Source organism: Orycteropus afer, unplaced genomic scaffold, assembly GCF_000298275.1.
Source record: "Orycteropus afer afer isolate SDZICR_OR568_19922 unplaced genomic scaffold, OryAfe1.0 scaffold00050, whole genome shotgun sequence".
Lineage (NCBI taxonomy): Eukaryota > Metazoa > Chordata > Mammalia > Tubulidentata > Orycteropodidae > Orycteropus > Orycteropus afer.
Window position 1 is genome coordinate 11,167,807 of NW_006921637.1, and position 16,786 is coordinate 11,184,592.

The following is a 16,786-nucleotide window of genomic DNA, read 5'->3' on the forward strand; positions in this document are numbered from 1 at the left end:
TTTTTTTAATATCCTCTTCTATTCTCAGTGGCTTTCTAAGGATTTTTGAGGAAAGGGTTATTCATATTTTCACAACCTTGGTTCAGGAACCAACTTCCCATTTTAATTCATAGTCAATTATCTGTTCTGAAAAGGTCAGAATCTTCCCTGAAGCAGGACTTAAAGGAGACTGTTGACATCCAATGACATGTCAAACTAGAGAAGAGATACAGCACACAGTGACCAGTCCCTGACTTCAGGAAAACTAGAGCTCCCTAATCAATAGGCAAAGAGCCCGATGCTTTTGTGGAAAGCTGTTGCAAAAAGGACATGGAGGAGGCATCATCTGACCTCCTCTAACTTTACCGCAGGGAAGGAGGATCGAGAACCACATCAACAGCCCAAGGGTGATTCCTACGAGGTGGAAGTCAGACATGCCACCACCCTCCAACCTTTTTACCAATTCTGACACCAACCATCCTTCCCATGGCACTCTCTTTCTCTGCTGGTTTGATAATTTGTTGCAATAGCCACACAGAACTCATAGACAATACTCCCAATTATGGGGTTTATTATGGAAGCAAGAGGTTACAACTCAGGTTCAAGAGTTGGAACTCTGGATACAATTCTTTGATCGGGACAGCCTCCCCTAGGCCATGCTCATAGGTGTGCCTCTCTTTGACCCTTGACCCCTTGGCCTGGCCTCTACCCTGCTTAGGCAAGTGTTACAAAGCTCTTTTAGCTCTGCCTATAGGTGCCCTCATTCTGCCAGCTGCCCTATGTCCTTCTCTATCTTGTCCTTCACAATATATAGTTTCTTCATATCAAAGGTCCTTTGAAATGGTTAATCATCTTCCAGGAGAATCACATACAAATGTGTTTAGCCAGGCTCTAAAGTTTTTCATACTATTTTTGAAAGGTCACAAACAGTCTTGTTTTAAAATAGACTTTTTAAGTGATACATAGAGGCCTCTTTACCTAAGAATTCCTTATCAGATGGTGAACCCCAATCACACCAAAAGGAATGAAGATGTGATGAAGGCTTCCCAGTCAGAGCAATACTGGGGGAATGCTCATGCCCCACTTCTAGTTCTGCTACCATGCAAGGTTTAGTCATGGCTTCTGGAATTTTTAGATAACAATCATCACCACAACAACAAAAAAGCCAGGGACTTTTAAGTTTTACCAAAGAACTTAAACTGCCACAGTGGGAGTCTGAAACAGCATCCTAGTTTATCTTTGAAAAGTAGCTTTCCTCACAACTCACAAGGGTGGTATACTTCCCTGCTTACAAAATAAGAATCCACCAGGTGTGCTCATTTACATTTTCTTTTGCTCCCCAGCCCCAAGTTGTGATGTTCATAATTAATGTAAGCAATAATTTCCCTTTCTGGAGAAAAATAACATCACCTGCTGAAGGAGACCAGAAGAGTTTTATGTTCATTCTTGAAAATAGTCTTTCACAAAACTGTCTCATAGCTTCTTCCATGAAGCAGTAGCACCAGACATAATATTGAGATCCACAATTCTATATAGCCATGTTTCCCACAGGCTATTATGGGTTACACTGCCCACTCTATTAAACAGATATCACATGTGAAGGACTGAACTGGCTACTCTAAACTTGGCTAAGACACCCTGAAACCTCAAAGATAAATTCCACCTGCAGACCCCACACCCTCCCTTGCCTTAAGAAACCTTGGAGATAAATTCTGTTTGAAGACCCCACACCCTCCCCTGCCTTGTGAAACCTCAAAGAGAAATTCCACTCTGCAGATCTCCCCCCTCCATCTTGTCAAAATCAACCCCACTTCCTGGAAACTGCAACTCTTGCAAAACCTCAGGTGCACCAGAGGTCCCTATAAAAGGGGGTAACACTTCTCGCAGGCATGGCTCCACTCTGCAACTGGCATTGTTCCCATTGCTCCTAGAGTTGTCCCTCACAGGCTTTTCTTCAATAAAGCCTGCTCTGATCTGTCAAGGTTGTGGTTATTTTCTCCTCTTCTTACTTTCACTTTAACTTCTGTACTTCCACACTTTCCTAACAAGTGGTGCCAAAACCCAGGATGGGGTTGAGGCGGGGGCTGCTGCCCCTGGTCTGTCACCTCATCTCCCTTTTCCCCTCTTACTTCCTTCCATAGCCTACGGGCATCTCCAGGGAAACAAAGGTTCCCACTGAGCTCACTAATACACAGCCTGAAGCCTCCCTCTCCCTGGGAGTATGGCTTTTGCAGCCTCATTGCCACGTGAGTGGCGTGGCACAAGGGCTATGATAATCCTTTATTGGATACCCTGATAACTCCCTAGGGGATGTCAGAACACTGGGTTTGGACTCACTATGTGAAACCCTCCTTTAACTTCTATTGACCTCCAGATCTGGGGACATTTGCCATTTCTCGACATGCAAACAACACCAGCCATTTATCAGTCCTTCTCAGGGCCAGGTAAGTCTCCTTTGTCACTCCCTCTCATCCTCTCTTCCCTATTCAATTTCTGGTCCCCTGCAGAGGTGCCCTGCAGTGACCCTCTGATGTTTCACTACCATCCAGACTCCAGGAGTCCCCCTTTTCAGCGAAGGTTTGGGAGATGTCCCCCTTCCCTGAGAGGGCCCAACCCAGCATGGTGAGCCAGGGAGGATGCTCTCTGACAAGCTGAGCCCCAGCTTTTTATTTTCTCCAACTCTCCTTTTTGTCTCTTATCCTCTCCTTCTCCCAGTTTCCCAGGCATGGGAGCTGGTCCATCTGCACCACCACCCACTTCACCCCTCAGATACCTTCTCCAAAACCTCAGAACCTTATATCTGGCCCCAGACATAAAACCCAAAATTCTCCTCAAACTATCCACTAACATTTGACCTCAGTATCAATTAAATAATAGTAGTCGATGGCTTGAATTTGGAACATTTGAACCAAACATCTTACATGATCTTAATAACTTCCTTCACTGAAATGGCAAATGGTCTGAGGTTCCCCTATGTCCAAGCCTTCTTTTATCTCTGCTCTCAACCTTTGCTTTGCAAATTATGCTCCCCCCTCCAACTTTTGCTTGCTGATACTCCTTTCCCTGAAACTTCTAAGAAACTTACCCCGCAAGATATCCCCTCCATTCCCCCTTTGGCCCCAACTTGCACCAATTCTGATCCGCCAAATGACCCCTCCCCTTATCAACCCCACAATTCCAGCAGACCTCCCTCTTCATCCCTTCTTGCCTCAGACCCCATTCCCACCCTCCATTGCAACTCCTCCCCCAGACCCTACCCTGCCTTCCCTTCCTTCACCCCCAGCCACCTGGTCAAAAACAGCACTCCCACCCCAACCCATGTTTCCTTTAAGGGAGGTGGCAGGAGTTGAGGGACAAGTCCAGGTCCATGTTCCCTTCTCAATTGCAGATATGTCCCAAATAGAGGGAAATTTGGAGTCTTTCTTGGAGAACCCAGTCAAATTTCATAAGGAATTCCTCCTCCTTAAACAAGCTTATCACCTTACCTGGTCAGATATTTACTATATCCTCACTGCCACCCTAACCCCAGATGAATAGTCTCATATCTGGCAAGCAGCAAGTGACCATGCTGACTGTTTCCATGGCCAAAATAGAGATAATAACCAGTAGCTGATCAAGCTCTTCCAACTAGTGAGCCAGCCTGGACATATCAAACAGGAGACCCCAGCATTACCCACTGAGATCACGTGATCACCTGTCTAATGGAAAGAATGTTAAAAAATACCCACACTCAGGTTAACTATGAAAAATTAGAGAAGTTACTCAGAAACCTGACAAAAACCCCTCTCTTTTTATGGCCCATCTGATGGAAGCCATTACCAAATATACCAATCTTGATCCCACTACCCCCAAGGGCACTCCCTTCCTACATGTCCAATTCACCAGCCAATCAGCCCCTAATATCAGGAGGAAACTTCAGAAACTTGAACAAGGTCCCCAAACATTCCAAAAGGACCTTTTATACCTCATCTTTAAAGTCTTTAATTATAGAGAAGAGGAGGCCAAAAGGGAAAAAAAGAACCACCTTAAAATAAAGTGCCAGCTCCTAACCGCAGCGCTTCAGGATTCCAAAGCCAAGCACAACTCTAGCCAACAGGCCTCCCAGACCCGGGGACAAACCTCAAAATTAACAGCCTCCAGGGGCCTGTTTCAGGTGCGGCAATCATGGACCCTAGGCCAAAGCGTGCCCCAATCCTCGACCGCCAAACAAACCATGTTCCACCTGCAGACAATTGGAAGATGGACTGCCCTGAGGGGTGGCCACCCTGACCCTCAGTACAGCTATCTTCAAACCCCAAAGACCCATACCCTCAGTTATTAAAATGAGGGGACCTGGACTCCGCTGCCCTTGTCACCAACCGTGGTGATCCTGAGGAGCCCAGGGTCACAGGGACAGTGGCTGCCCAAACTATTTCTTTTGTGGTCGACATGGGCACCTCTCTCACTCCTAACATGCTGGTCTGGACCATCTATTGAGAGCCCTCAACCTATCATGGGAGTGTCAGGATCCATTTCCTACCCCTGAAAAACCCAACCCCACTATACTCATTTGGAAATATAATCTTTACTCACTCCATTACTATAGTTTCCCAATGCCCAGTTCACTTAGTAGGACGAGACATCCTTCATAAGCTAGGAGCCTCCATTTACTTTCCCCCTTTAAATATCACAACCATGTTCTTACTCCACACCCAGACTGATCTATCCTTCCCCAAACCTTCCCATACCAAACCCTCCCCTAGCCTCCTGTCCCTGGAGCCTCCCCTCTGAGATGTAAATCCAGCTGTTTGGGATACCAACCATCCCAGAATAGCCCTTCGTCATACCTCGGTTGTAATCAAACTTTTCGCTTGTCCTCCTAACCCTTGCCAATGTGTCTCCTCCACCTGGTACCCTTTCTCCCCCTGACCCTAACCCTTGAATTACCTGAGTATATCAATCAAACAATTCATTTAACCACTTCCCTCCTCAAACAATCCAATTCTTCATTGGCACCAGCGTGCTGGGTCTGCCTCCATCTCTCACAAGCTGCTAACCAAGCTTTTTCAGTGTCTCCACAAGCATGACTCGCCAAACCTGCTGGATTGCACTACCATTTAAACCTGTGCCCAGAATTCAAAGCATTACATGGTGACAGCTGGAACAGAGGAAAAAACTTACGCAAAAGGGCCGACATCAATAACTTCAAAATGGCCTTAGACACCCTCCAACCTCACCAACACCTCATCCACGGGCCTATCCAGGCTCGTGATACCCTAGCATACCAAGCCCCTCCTTATATCTCCCATCAGCCCTTCCCAGGATCTTCTGAAGTTGGGTCCCTATCACAAATAACCTGCAATTTTACACTCCATGTCCCAGGTCCACTGGGTCACCTTAATCTTCCTGTTCAGGCTGGGCTACATCTTACCTTAGGATCACACTACCACCCATGATCTCCACCACTGGAACCTCCCCAGGTAGCCTCTATTGTCAAGGACAAAACTCTCATCCTGACATTCCTGGAATGGGAAATAGGTGGCCATCTGTCCCAACCCCAGTTGACACAAAGGGCACATACTGTCTCCTCCCCCTACCAGAAAAGGGGTATACTTGACTTTTTATAGATCTCAATACCCTCAGGCTGATTCAAGAGATGCCCCTCCCTCAATAGCAGTACTTGTCATTTCAACCCCTGACCACCATGAGCCTAGGACATTCAATTATCTTTTGGTATAACCGAGAGAACACCAAAAATGACCTGATACAGGTAAAATCTTTCAAGTCTCACAGCTCGATCTCTCTCCCTGCCTTGATCTTGTCCCCGGCCTTTTTTGGGTATGTGGAACAAATGTCTATCTATGTCTCCCTACCAACTGGACAGGAACCTGCACTTTAGCATACCTATCCTTCTGAATTAATCTCTTGACTCCAAACACCCTGATCCCTATCTCAGAGTCCCACGATACCCCAATAAGTCAGCAAAGAGCAGTCCAGCTCATTCAAGGCTTGGACCTTCTCACGGTGCCCACAGGGGACTATGTACTCTTCTACAAGAGCAATGCTGCATCTATACTAACCAATCCCATCGAGTTCGAGATGGCGCACAGTGCCTCCGAGATTTAGCCAACAAACTCCAAGTCCAAGCAACAGCATCTCCCTCTTGGTTCTTAGGAAATCTCCCATCCTGATTCATACCTCTTATAACTCCCTTTATTAGCCTACTCCTAATTTGTTCCTTTCTCCCTTGTCTTATCAGCCTGGTGCAACACTTCTTAACTGAACAGGTGGCAGCAAACACCCAAGCAACCATCCAAGATCATGTGAAAGCTATGTTCCTTCTCTAGACTCCACAAAGGAACAGCAGAACATCCTCCACCCCTGATCAGCAGGAAGCAGTCAGATACAAAGGCGTCAACCTTCCTTCCTCTTATATCCCTTTAGAGTACGGAATGAAGGACTGAACTGACTACTCTAAACTTGGCTAAGACACCCTGAAACCTCAAAGATAAATTCTACCTGGAGACCTACACCCTCCCCAACCTTGTGAAACCTCAAAGATAAATTCTACCTGCAGAACTCCGCTCCCCCACCATGTCAAAATCACCCCAGTTCCTGGAAACTGCAATTCTTGCAAAACCCCTTGCATACCAGAGGTCCCTATAAAAGGGGACAACATTTCCCCCAGGCGTGGCTCTACTCTACAACTGATATTGTTCCCGTGGCTTCTAGAGTCATCCCTCACAGGCTTTTCTTCAATAAAGCCTGCTCTGATCTGTCGAGGTCATGGTTATTTTCTCCTCTCCTTATTTTCACTTTAACTTCTGTACTTCCACACTTTCCTAACAACATGTACTTTCCATATTTTCTCATAACTCTGCAATGTTGGTTGAGGATAGAATTAAAAAAAAAAACAAAACTTACTGATGCCAAACCAAAGATGACGACTGAGTTTCTCTGCACAACCTTGGTTCTGGAAACCATAGCTGATTATCCATTCACTTTTTCATGTAGAAGGCTTAACCTCTTTTAACATCATAAATTCTCATCTCAACTCCCTTTGGTTTCTCTTCTTCACTGATTCTGAAGATTTGAGTGGCAACACCCAGAATTAGTGCTAGCACTCTTTGTTGTTGTTATATGCCGTCGAGTCAGCCCTGACTCATAGCGACCCCTCCTTGGGTTTCCAAGGCAGTATCACTACAGAAGTAGGATTGCCCAACCTTCCTTCTAGGCTATGAAAATTTAACAGCTCATGTAATCTGAATGTTAGATTTAGAACCTACACTTCTTGTCTAGGTAATTGATCACAGCCTCTTTGCAAATGATTTCTTTATTTGTACAATGATATCTCTTCACTTGAAAGATGAAATAAGTAAAGCAGCTACAATTACTGTGAAACAGTATGCAACAAAATGTCATATAAATGAGAACCAACAGAACTATTTTAGGACTCTGCTTAAATAACATCACAGATTACCAGCACACTTTTTCAAGTAACCAATGAGGTCAAATGCTTATTGTAGCTGATTAAATGATATATGTTGTGTGCAGTGGAGTAGATTTCAACTCATAATAACCCTATAGGACAGAGTGAAACTGCCCCATAGTGTTTCCTATGCTGTAATCTTTAAGGGAGCAGATGACCAGATCTTTCTCCTGGGCAGCTGCTGGTGGATTTGAACTGCCAACCTTTAGGTGAGCAGCCAAGTGCTTGACTTTTGTGCCACCAGGGCTCTTTGGTGCTAAAACTTCAAAATTATATATAGAAACTAAATGTGCAATGAGCTCTGGTGGCATAGTACCTAAGGCATTTGACTGCTAACCAGAAGGCTGGCGGTTCAAACCCACCAGCCACTCCTCGGAAGGAAGGTTGGGCAATCTACTTCCGTAGTGATATTGCCTCAGAAACCCAAGGAGGGGTAGCTATGAGTTGGATCTGACTCTATGGCAGTGAGTTTGTTTCATATATATTTCATATATATATATTCTAGATAGAAACAGCTAATCCCTTCATTTCCTTTCATCTGTGCTCCCCCTTTTTGCCCACTGAATGGATGACCCAAGATAGTCTTGACAAATTGCTTCAATTTCTATAGCTTTCCTCCTCAATCACAATACATATTTCTGGTTGGACAGTTTGGATACCTCTTGCCTCTTTGGGGGAGGAGGGGTGTGAATTTACTGGAAAGAAGCCACTGAATGACAGGTGTCTGGATTTGAAAATGAATTTAGAAGTCCTTGAACAGGTATTCTAATTTTTCCAAGACTGGCTCATTGATCTCTGGTGACAGTGAGTTTGCTCGCTCAGTTTAGGTTTTGGGGTGGGAAATTAGTTAGAAGACCGATCCCACTTTTGCCAAAGTGCCTAATCAAGGGCCTGGATGGATTTTAGGCTTTACTGTTTGTCTCTGGGAGGAGCTCTGGTGGTGCGGTGGTTAAAGCATTTGGCTGCTAACCAAAAGATCTGTGGTCCGAACCTCTCAGATGCTTCATGGGAGAAAAATGAGGCAGTCTGCTTCCATAAAGATTTACAGCCTTGGAAACCCTATGGGGCAGTTTTATGTCCTAAATGGTCATAGTAGCATAGTGGCTAAAGCACTTGACTGCTAACCAGAAGGCTGGTGGTTCAAACCCACCAGCCACTCCTCAAAAGGAAGGTTGGGCAATCCTACTTCCGTAGTGATACTGCCTCGGAAACCCAAGGAGGGGTTGCTATGAGTCAGGGCTGACTCGACGGCACATAACAACAACAACAAATGGTCACTATGAGTCAACTAAATAGCAATGGGTTTGGGTCTGTCTCTGGGTATCAGATACGTTGTCAGCTACAAATTACTGAAAGTTTCTTTTTGGGGAATGTTCCATTCCAGCCTGGGAAGTGGCATAGCCTCTTCTGGCAAATCCTTGGGAAGGAGTGTGTGCAGTCAGCAGAGGTAAGGGTTTGTCTTACCAAATACTTGCTCTGCATATGCCCCTACATTGCCATTGCCCCATAGTGGCAGAATCATCATATAAAAGAAAGTCTCTGAGGAAAATGACAATCCCTTCTTAGAAAGACACACATTCAAATTCTTAAGAGTTGAGGTACACAAGGTCCAAGGGCAGCCATATCTTTCCTCTAGGCTCAGAGGTTTTCTGAGGGTAGAAAGTGCTAAAGGCAAGTTGAGAGACTAGGAAATTTCCCCCTTTGGAAGTTGATGGGGGTTCTGCTGTGCAGGATACTAGTGCATCCCTTCAAGGCAGGGCTGAGAGAGAGTCCTGACTTCCTTGAGAGCAGATTAACCAATTGCAGGAAGGCATCAGACATTTTTCTGCTGCAGTGATAATATTTACACTTCAAAAAATAGTCTTTTCAAAGGGAAGAAGGGGGCGTGGATGCTTTAACTCTGGATGGGCCCTCTGCCTCTGCCTCTGCGTTTTGCCCTTTGTGTAGAATCGAAAAATCTCAGATGGAAGGAGATCTAGTAAATTATCTTCTCATTCCTTTATAGTCTCCAGTCTCAAGTTCAGACTACTTGGAGTTTATTAAGTGTTCATTAAGTGATAAATGACTGACTTACTGACAGAATGAATGTATGAAGTAATTCTTGCTTGCCTCTCTGGACCGTTCTCTGCCAACTCTCCAAGGAAGAGATCACAATCGCACTCTTCCTTTGCACCCCCTTCACCCCGCGCCCTGCCCAGCAGCTGCTCACCTTGTGCTGCTTCCACATGGCTCCCAGAGGCTTCACTTCGTGTTTGCTGTGCCGGCCCTCTTCTAAGCACTGGTAGCACACAGGGGTTCGGCAGCTCACGCAGTACATGCTGTAGTTCTCCATTTCGTGCTCCGGGCACGTGGGGAATTTGCGGGCCGCGCTGCCCCCTGTCGCCCCGGCGCCTCCCGGGCTCTTGCAGCCGTCGCCTCCGCTGGGGGCGCCCTGGGCAGCGCCAGGGGGCACAGCAGCAGTCTCGGCTGGAGCTGGCGGCGGCGGCGGCTGCACCAGGCGGTGCTTAGCGAAGGGTCCTCGGGACGGATGGCATTTAAGCTGGCAGGCAGCGCAGTAGAGTACGTCGCATTGCTCGCAGAGCGTGGCGGCTGGCTCCGGCGGGGTGCGGTCGCACAACTGGCAGATGGCCACGGCCGCAACAGCGGACGCCCCTGGTGAGCCCCCGCGGCCCTGCTGGTAGCGATGGACGATGGCCTCCAGCAGCCGGTTCCGCTGGAAGCCTCGCAGGCCGCGGTGGTCCAGGGAGGCGCTACGGTGGCACTGCGGGCACGTGATGGAGCTTGAGGAAGACGAGGACAGCGAGGAGCAAGCGGCGCCCCGGGCCGCAGCGGCGGAGGAGCCAGGTGGCGCAGGCACCATGGGCAGCACACGAACCCCGTTGGGGGACTTGAGGCTTGGAGTGTAGGAGCCATAGCCGCTGTCTGTCTCGCTGTACAAGCTCAGCTTGTCCGCGTGGTCTCCCCCACCTCCTGCACCTCCGCCACTGCCACTGCCGCTAAGGCCTCCAGCTGCGCTCCCGCCACCGCCGCTGCAAGCTGGGCCAGCCACCGGGTCGTAGTCCGAAGGAGGTGCAGCGGCGGCACCCGCGGGTAGCCCCGAGCCCCGGGAGTGCAGGAGCGGCTGGGGTAGATGCTGCTCGCTGTCCGGAGTCTGTACCGCGATGGTGCGAGCACAAGGCAGGCAGACGTTGTGAGAACAGGGCAGAATGATGGGCTCCCGAAACAGAGAGCCGCACACAGGGCACTTCAGCTCCTCCTCCATAGCTGCGCAGGCGGCCCTAGCTGTTTAGGGGAGTGAGAATGGTCGAAGCTCCTGAGGCAAAGGCGGAGGATAAGCGCGGTTAGCACCAGCGAAACAGGAGGCGGCGGACATCACACAACCATGCTTGCTTTACAAGCAAAGGGCACGCCCCTCTCTCTGTCTTGTGGCCACCGCCCTAAAATGATTAGGGTGAAGAGAGGGTAGAGGAGTCCTCACCTGCCTGCAGGTCTCCTGGGCCCAAAGGCTTCAACCTGCGGCCAGAGTCCGGAGCCGGTCCTACCTTGCTGCCCTGGCTGTAGCCTGCCGAGGCACTCTCTGTGATGAATCAGCACTAGCGCCGCCCGTGGCTGCAGAGCATTCCTCCTCTCCACATCTGGACCAGACGCCGGGCTGACGATTGCTAGCTCTCTTGTTTCAACCTTTTGGTTCCAGTGGGCAGCTAGCTGCCCAGAAGCTCCTTTTTAATCTGCCCCTCCTCCCAAAACAGGGGCGATCCGTAAGTGAGCAGGCACGTACACAAGTTTTTTGGCCTTGGGGCTGGATTCAGCACCAGAAGGCGGTGGACAGCGTTCGAACAGGGAAGGTGGAAGCCCAAGTTCCAGGATATGCATAGAAGAGGGCTGCTACCTGCCTGGACGCTGCGACCGCTGGCACCTCTGAGAAGCCCCAGGCAGGCCCAGAGAAAGCAGCTCACCTACCTCCCCGGCTGCTGCAGACGCGGGGCCGACTGCACGCGGGGTTTTCTTCCAGCGACTGGGATTGACCTGCTTCCCGGGTTCGCAGCCGCTTTTCCTGCGGCGCCTCTGACCTTGGCCGCGGAACTGGGAGGAGGGCGGGAGGAGGGCGAGCGCCAGGCTGGCTCGGGAATCCCCTCCTTGTCTCCCTCCCGCCACCCTCTCCTCCCAGCGAGGCGCGCAGTGGAGTTGTAATTTCCAGAGCTGAGAGTAATGGGGAGGAGGAAGAAGGAGGAGGCATCAGCTCAGCAAATAAGGGCTCTCCTCTTACTGCTAGGAGAGTCAAGGGGCAATTTTAAGAATTTCGCAGAGAGGATCATTGTTAATAACAATCCATTATTTGAATGGAGATTGCGTCTTGAATTAGTGAACTCCCAGCCCCACTCCGCCCCTCCTACCATCTACCTTGCCCATTCCTGCTCCATCCCCCACTCAAACCTTAAGAGTAAACACAGAGACCTAAAAAGGCAGTCCTTTACAAATGAATAGGTAGCATGGTTTGACAGTCACTTCCCAAATCTATGATTGAGTTAAAAATGAAAGGGCACAAAATGTCGGACAGCCTGAAGTCAAAGGGTAAGGTTTTATTTATGCCTTGAATCACAAGCCATTTTGTGTCTTCATTTCAAACAAGGACGCTGATCCTCGGTGAATGATAGTCATCTATACAGGCTAAAGGAGAACACAAGGTGGGGTTTACAAAAATAAGGCGCCCTCGCGAAACAGGAAAGCTCTCCGCTTTCTTCAGCCCTCGGAACAGAGAAAGCATCTTGGAACAGAAACAGCACCTGGGACCTGGCTTTAAACTGGCTGAGGGTGGGGCCCGGTAGGGAGGGCGGGAAACCGGTAAGCAAGAACATACACTTTATGAATGGAAAAATCTTCACATTTTCAAATGCCAGCCACGAACGGCGGGAACGGCCTCCCACCCCGCGGCCCCGGCTGTCTCTTTCTGTTCCTCTGTTCTCTTGCTGCTGCCGAGCAAGAGCAGAGGGATTGGGTGGGTGGGGATAGCAGAAGGGAAGCGCTCACAGCTCAGCCAGCTTTGCCTACGGAAATTTCCCGCTGGCATGAAATAGACACAAATTGGAAATCGTTTGTTTAACAACGATATGGATATTGAAGTAACTCCTCCCCCTTTTCCTGAGGTTCTCTGGTACTCCAAACAAAGGCTAAAGATAGGCATTGAAGCCCAAGGCTTGATTGCTAACATCTGCCAGTTACCGGGTGAGGGAGAGCAGCGCCTGCGGGCTGGTCAGCAGCTGCAGCTGTTGCATAGGCCCTGGTTCTGGGAGGGAGAGTCTGCAAGTAGAACACTTGGGGGAGGGACATGAGGATGCATCTCTGACAGTAAGCAATATGGCCCAGAACTCTGGGAGTCAGTACTTGTATTGGCTCCTTTACTGGCCACACCTTAGGGCGGGGAGCATTGGGGTTTTAGTGCTAGAATTCTTCTCTTCCAGGACAGAGACTTGTCAATTCCCTCTCAATGTACTTCATGTCCTACTACCACCCCTCTGTCATTGGAGGTTTGTGTGTTGCTCTGATGCTGACCTGGTTTCCTGACTAAGATGGACTAGGAAGAAAGGCCTGGCAATCTACTAAAAAATCAGCCAATGAAAACCCTATGGAGCGCAAAGGTGTGATGTCGTTCTGCGTGAGTCCAAGACTGTGAAAACAAACATCCTGAGAAAGCTGGTTATGTTTTCTTAGTCGTGGATCTTGGATCTGTTAAACTAGTATTATAGTAGCTAAATGAGATCATTGTAAATATTAATTACATTTTCTACTTCCTATGGGAGCTCTGGTAGCATAGTGGCTAAGGCACTTGACTGCTCACCAGATGGCTGGCGGTTCAAACCCATCAGCCACTCCTCAGAAGGAAGGTTGGGCAATCCTACTTCCGTAGTGATACTGCCTCGGAAACCCAAGGAGGGGTCGCTATGAGTCAGGGCTGACTCGACGGCACATAACAACAACAACAACAACTTCCTATGAATCTTAAGCTCAGCTTTGTCCATTGTTGAGCCGATTTCTTCCAGTTTATCTAATACCCTTTGCCTCACGGTTGAAGAACAGGCCAATCTAGTGCCAGATAGAGCATCCCCCAGAGTTAGAAGACCTGATTCTTGTCTCCTCCACTACAGGGAGCATAGAGCAATTATTTAGCCAGGCATCAGTATCCCCAGATGGGAGATGGTGACAAACCTATCCTAATCTGCTGTGTACAGATAAATCATATTGAGCATATAGTGGTTCAATAAGCCTTCAAAAAAAGTTGCTATGGAATCTACAGTTTCATGGCAGAAATGTGGTTGCATGGTGCAGGTGATTCTATAGTTGAATGCACTTAAAAATATATTTCTTGTGATTTAAGCAGTATAATCGCTCACCTCACCCCAGCCCAGGCTCCTGGTGACTAGCAAAACAGTCATAACCACTTATGGTTCTACTGTAAACAGTCCTCTTTCTGACAAGCAGCTATGCCTGAGATCCACTATGCTTTGTTCTTTCAGGCTGAGGTAAACTGCTTGGGGAGAGGGAGTTATGTTAAGGGTCATGTAAATCTTTTCTCTGTGGAGAAGAACTTATAATTTGAACAGTTCTTTCACTCAGTTTTAGCATAATTTTCTTTCCCTTGGGAAGGAAATCCATCTTATACATAGAATTCTACATTTACACATTTCTCACAAGCTCCATTCCCACCACCCCAATTCCATTACCTAAATTAGCTTAGCTTTGTTGGTGGGGGTGTAGTATCTTATACTGAGTGGGTCAATCAAAATGCACTTCTCACACCAACTGAATGAATGAGTCAAAAATTTCTGTTCTGTGTTACTTCTGTTCTGACACCAACTGCACTTCTTCCACTTATCCCTGGATCCAAGTCAGACCTCAAAAGTTAAAGGACACAGTCTTCCAGATAGTCAAGTCTGTCCAAGATGTCAGATACCAGCTCAAGCTTGGGGGTCCCTATTACACTCACTTCTGACCTGCTAGTTACAAATTTGAGGATTTCCCACTATCCTTTCAGGACATCAACCATAAGCTCAGAGATTCCCTGGACTCCCTTCATTTCTAACATAAAACAAACAAACAAACAATTTTAAAAGCCCCTTGCTGTCAAGTCAATTCAAACTCATAGTGACCATACAGGACAGAATAGAACTGTGCCCCCCCCCCCACCAGGGTTTCCAAGGCTGTAAGTCTTTACAGAACCACATTATCACATTGTTCTCTTGCATAGTGGCTGGTAGATTCAAAGAAACCTTTCAGTTAGCAGTCTAGAGCTTAACCATTGAGCCATCAAGGCTCCTTCACTTCTGATATACTGGATCCTGTTTCTCGGATTTGATAACTCACAAAAATGACTCATTAAAGTCATAAAAGCTCTATACTTATGATTACAGTTTTATTGTAGGGCAAGATTTGGGAGGATTCCCAATGAGGAGTTTCCATATTCCAAAGGATGCACTACCTTCCCCTGCGTACCCATGTCTAGCACCAATTAGGAAGCCCATGGTGTTTCTGTGCCCATAGCTTTATTGAAGCCTCATTACTTAGTGTAAGCATGATTGATTGAACTCAAACTCCAGACCCCCTGCCTTGAAGTCAGTTCCCACCCAAAAGTCACCTCATTAACATAACTTGTCAGTCAGGTATGGTCTGCAACCCTCATCAAATACACTTCAATCACTGGATACCAAAGTTTTGGAAATTTATCTCTTAGGAACCAAGGATAAAGACAAAATTCACTGGGTAAAGTTAGCTATAAGCCTCACAGGAGTTTGTATAAGCAGGAGTTACATAACTAGCTTCGAGTGCATCACTGTATAGAACTATAATTACTAACAATTGTCAATGCCATCTATAAAATGTCTTCTTTCTGTCCCAATTGTGTCATGTATATAGAGAAGTCATTTTATTTCTCTAATCTTCAGGCTTTTTCTATTATAAAAGTTAGTGATAGAACTAATTGAACTTGAAATTTCTTTCCTATAATTAAAAGTTTCTGGCATAGTGCCTAAGGCATTTGACTGCTAACCAGAAGGCTGGTGGTTCAAATTCACCAGCCACTCCTTGGAAGGAAGATTGGGCAATCGACTTCCATAGTGATACCGCCTCAGAAACCCAAGGAGGGGTTGCTATGAGTTGGATCTGACTCGACAGTAGTGAGTTTGGTTCGGTTTTTGGTATATTAATTATTATTGAGAATGATGTATCCCACGTATAAAAAAACACCAGGTTTACCTTCTGATAGAGACTGGTGGCCCCTAGACACCTTTTGGGCCTGGAATTGAACTCAAGCCTGTGGCTTCCAGCCAAACAATAGATAAGAGTATGGGGTGAATATTTACACCAGATAGGTACATTCTTTAGACAGCTCAGAGGGCAGGAATACAGGGGAAAGAAAGACACAGATAAAAGGTAGCCACAAGGAGGAAGTGGGAGGAGGGCTATTGCATTGATTGCAATCAATGTCATGAAACAAAATGTGTATGGACTGTTGTATGGAAAATGAATTTGCTCTGTAATCTCCGACCCAAGTCACAATAAAAAAAAATTTGGTTTAAAAAAAGAATGACATATCCCACCTAAAGAAATGACTCTTGTAAAGAAATTTGAGTCCCCAACTGAAGGACTTATCTATTTGTTTTCAAGTCACAGACATATTCTTGAAGGCTGTGCTATGTGGAGGGTGAGTAAGTAATAATATTTGCATTGAATGCTTGACAGAGTGAAGTTATATTCATATATAATCACATTCAACCCTCACAACAACCCTGAGAAGTAGGTATCATTTCATTTCCTCAATTTTAAGATGGACATATTTTTATATTTCTGAAATCAGAAAGTATCCTAAAATTAACACACACTTCTCCTTTCCCTGCCTTTACCTTAAAAATCTATTATTAAATTGATGATGCATCTTACAATCATTTAGAATCATAGAACTATTTTATTATTGTTATTTTAGAGAAAAGGAAACTGGGATAAGGAAACTCAACGTCTCTGGGCCTAGAACAAGTCTGACTTCAAGTTCAGTGTTTTCCTTTAAGCAACAGTTTCTGATGAGGCCTTCAATCCCAGCTTTGGGTTCCTGATAAGTCGAAGAGGGGAGATTTACTACCATACCTCTGCACTGGGAATCACTGGGAGGTGATTCTCTTTGCTTCCCAGACTATCCCTAGTCTTTAGATTTAGTGTACCTCCATGTTTCTGGAAGTACTCTGTATTATTCCTCTGTAGCCCTTATCAACACCCATCATTTTTGTTTAATGTTTCTCTCTCTTCTATGTAAAAAGCTCTTCAAAGACTGGAGCTATGTCTATCTTGTTCTGC

The 16,786-nt window shown here is 46.8% G+C and overlaps 1 protein-coding gene across 1 annotated transcript in view; it reads right to left on the reverse strand.

Moving 5' to 3' along the window:
* TRIM67 (tripartite motif containing 67) overlaps positions 1-10,709 on the reverse strand; it is an 88,151-nt gene extending 77,442 nt beyond the window's left edge. The window contains exon 1 of the mRNA XM_007938490.2: positions 9,657-10,709. Within this exon, the coding sequence (XP_007936681.1) occupies positions 9,657-10,709 (1,053 nt within the window). The remainder of the gene's footprint in view (positions 1-9,656) is intronic.
* Between the last annotated feature and the right edge of the window lie 6,077 nt (positions 10,710-16,786).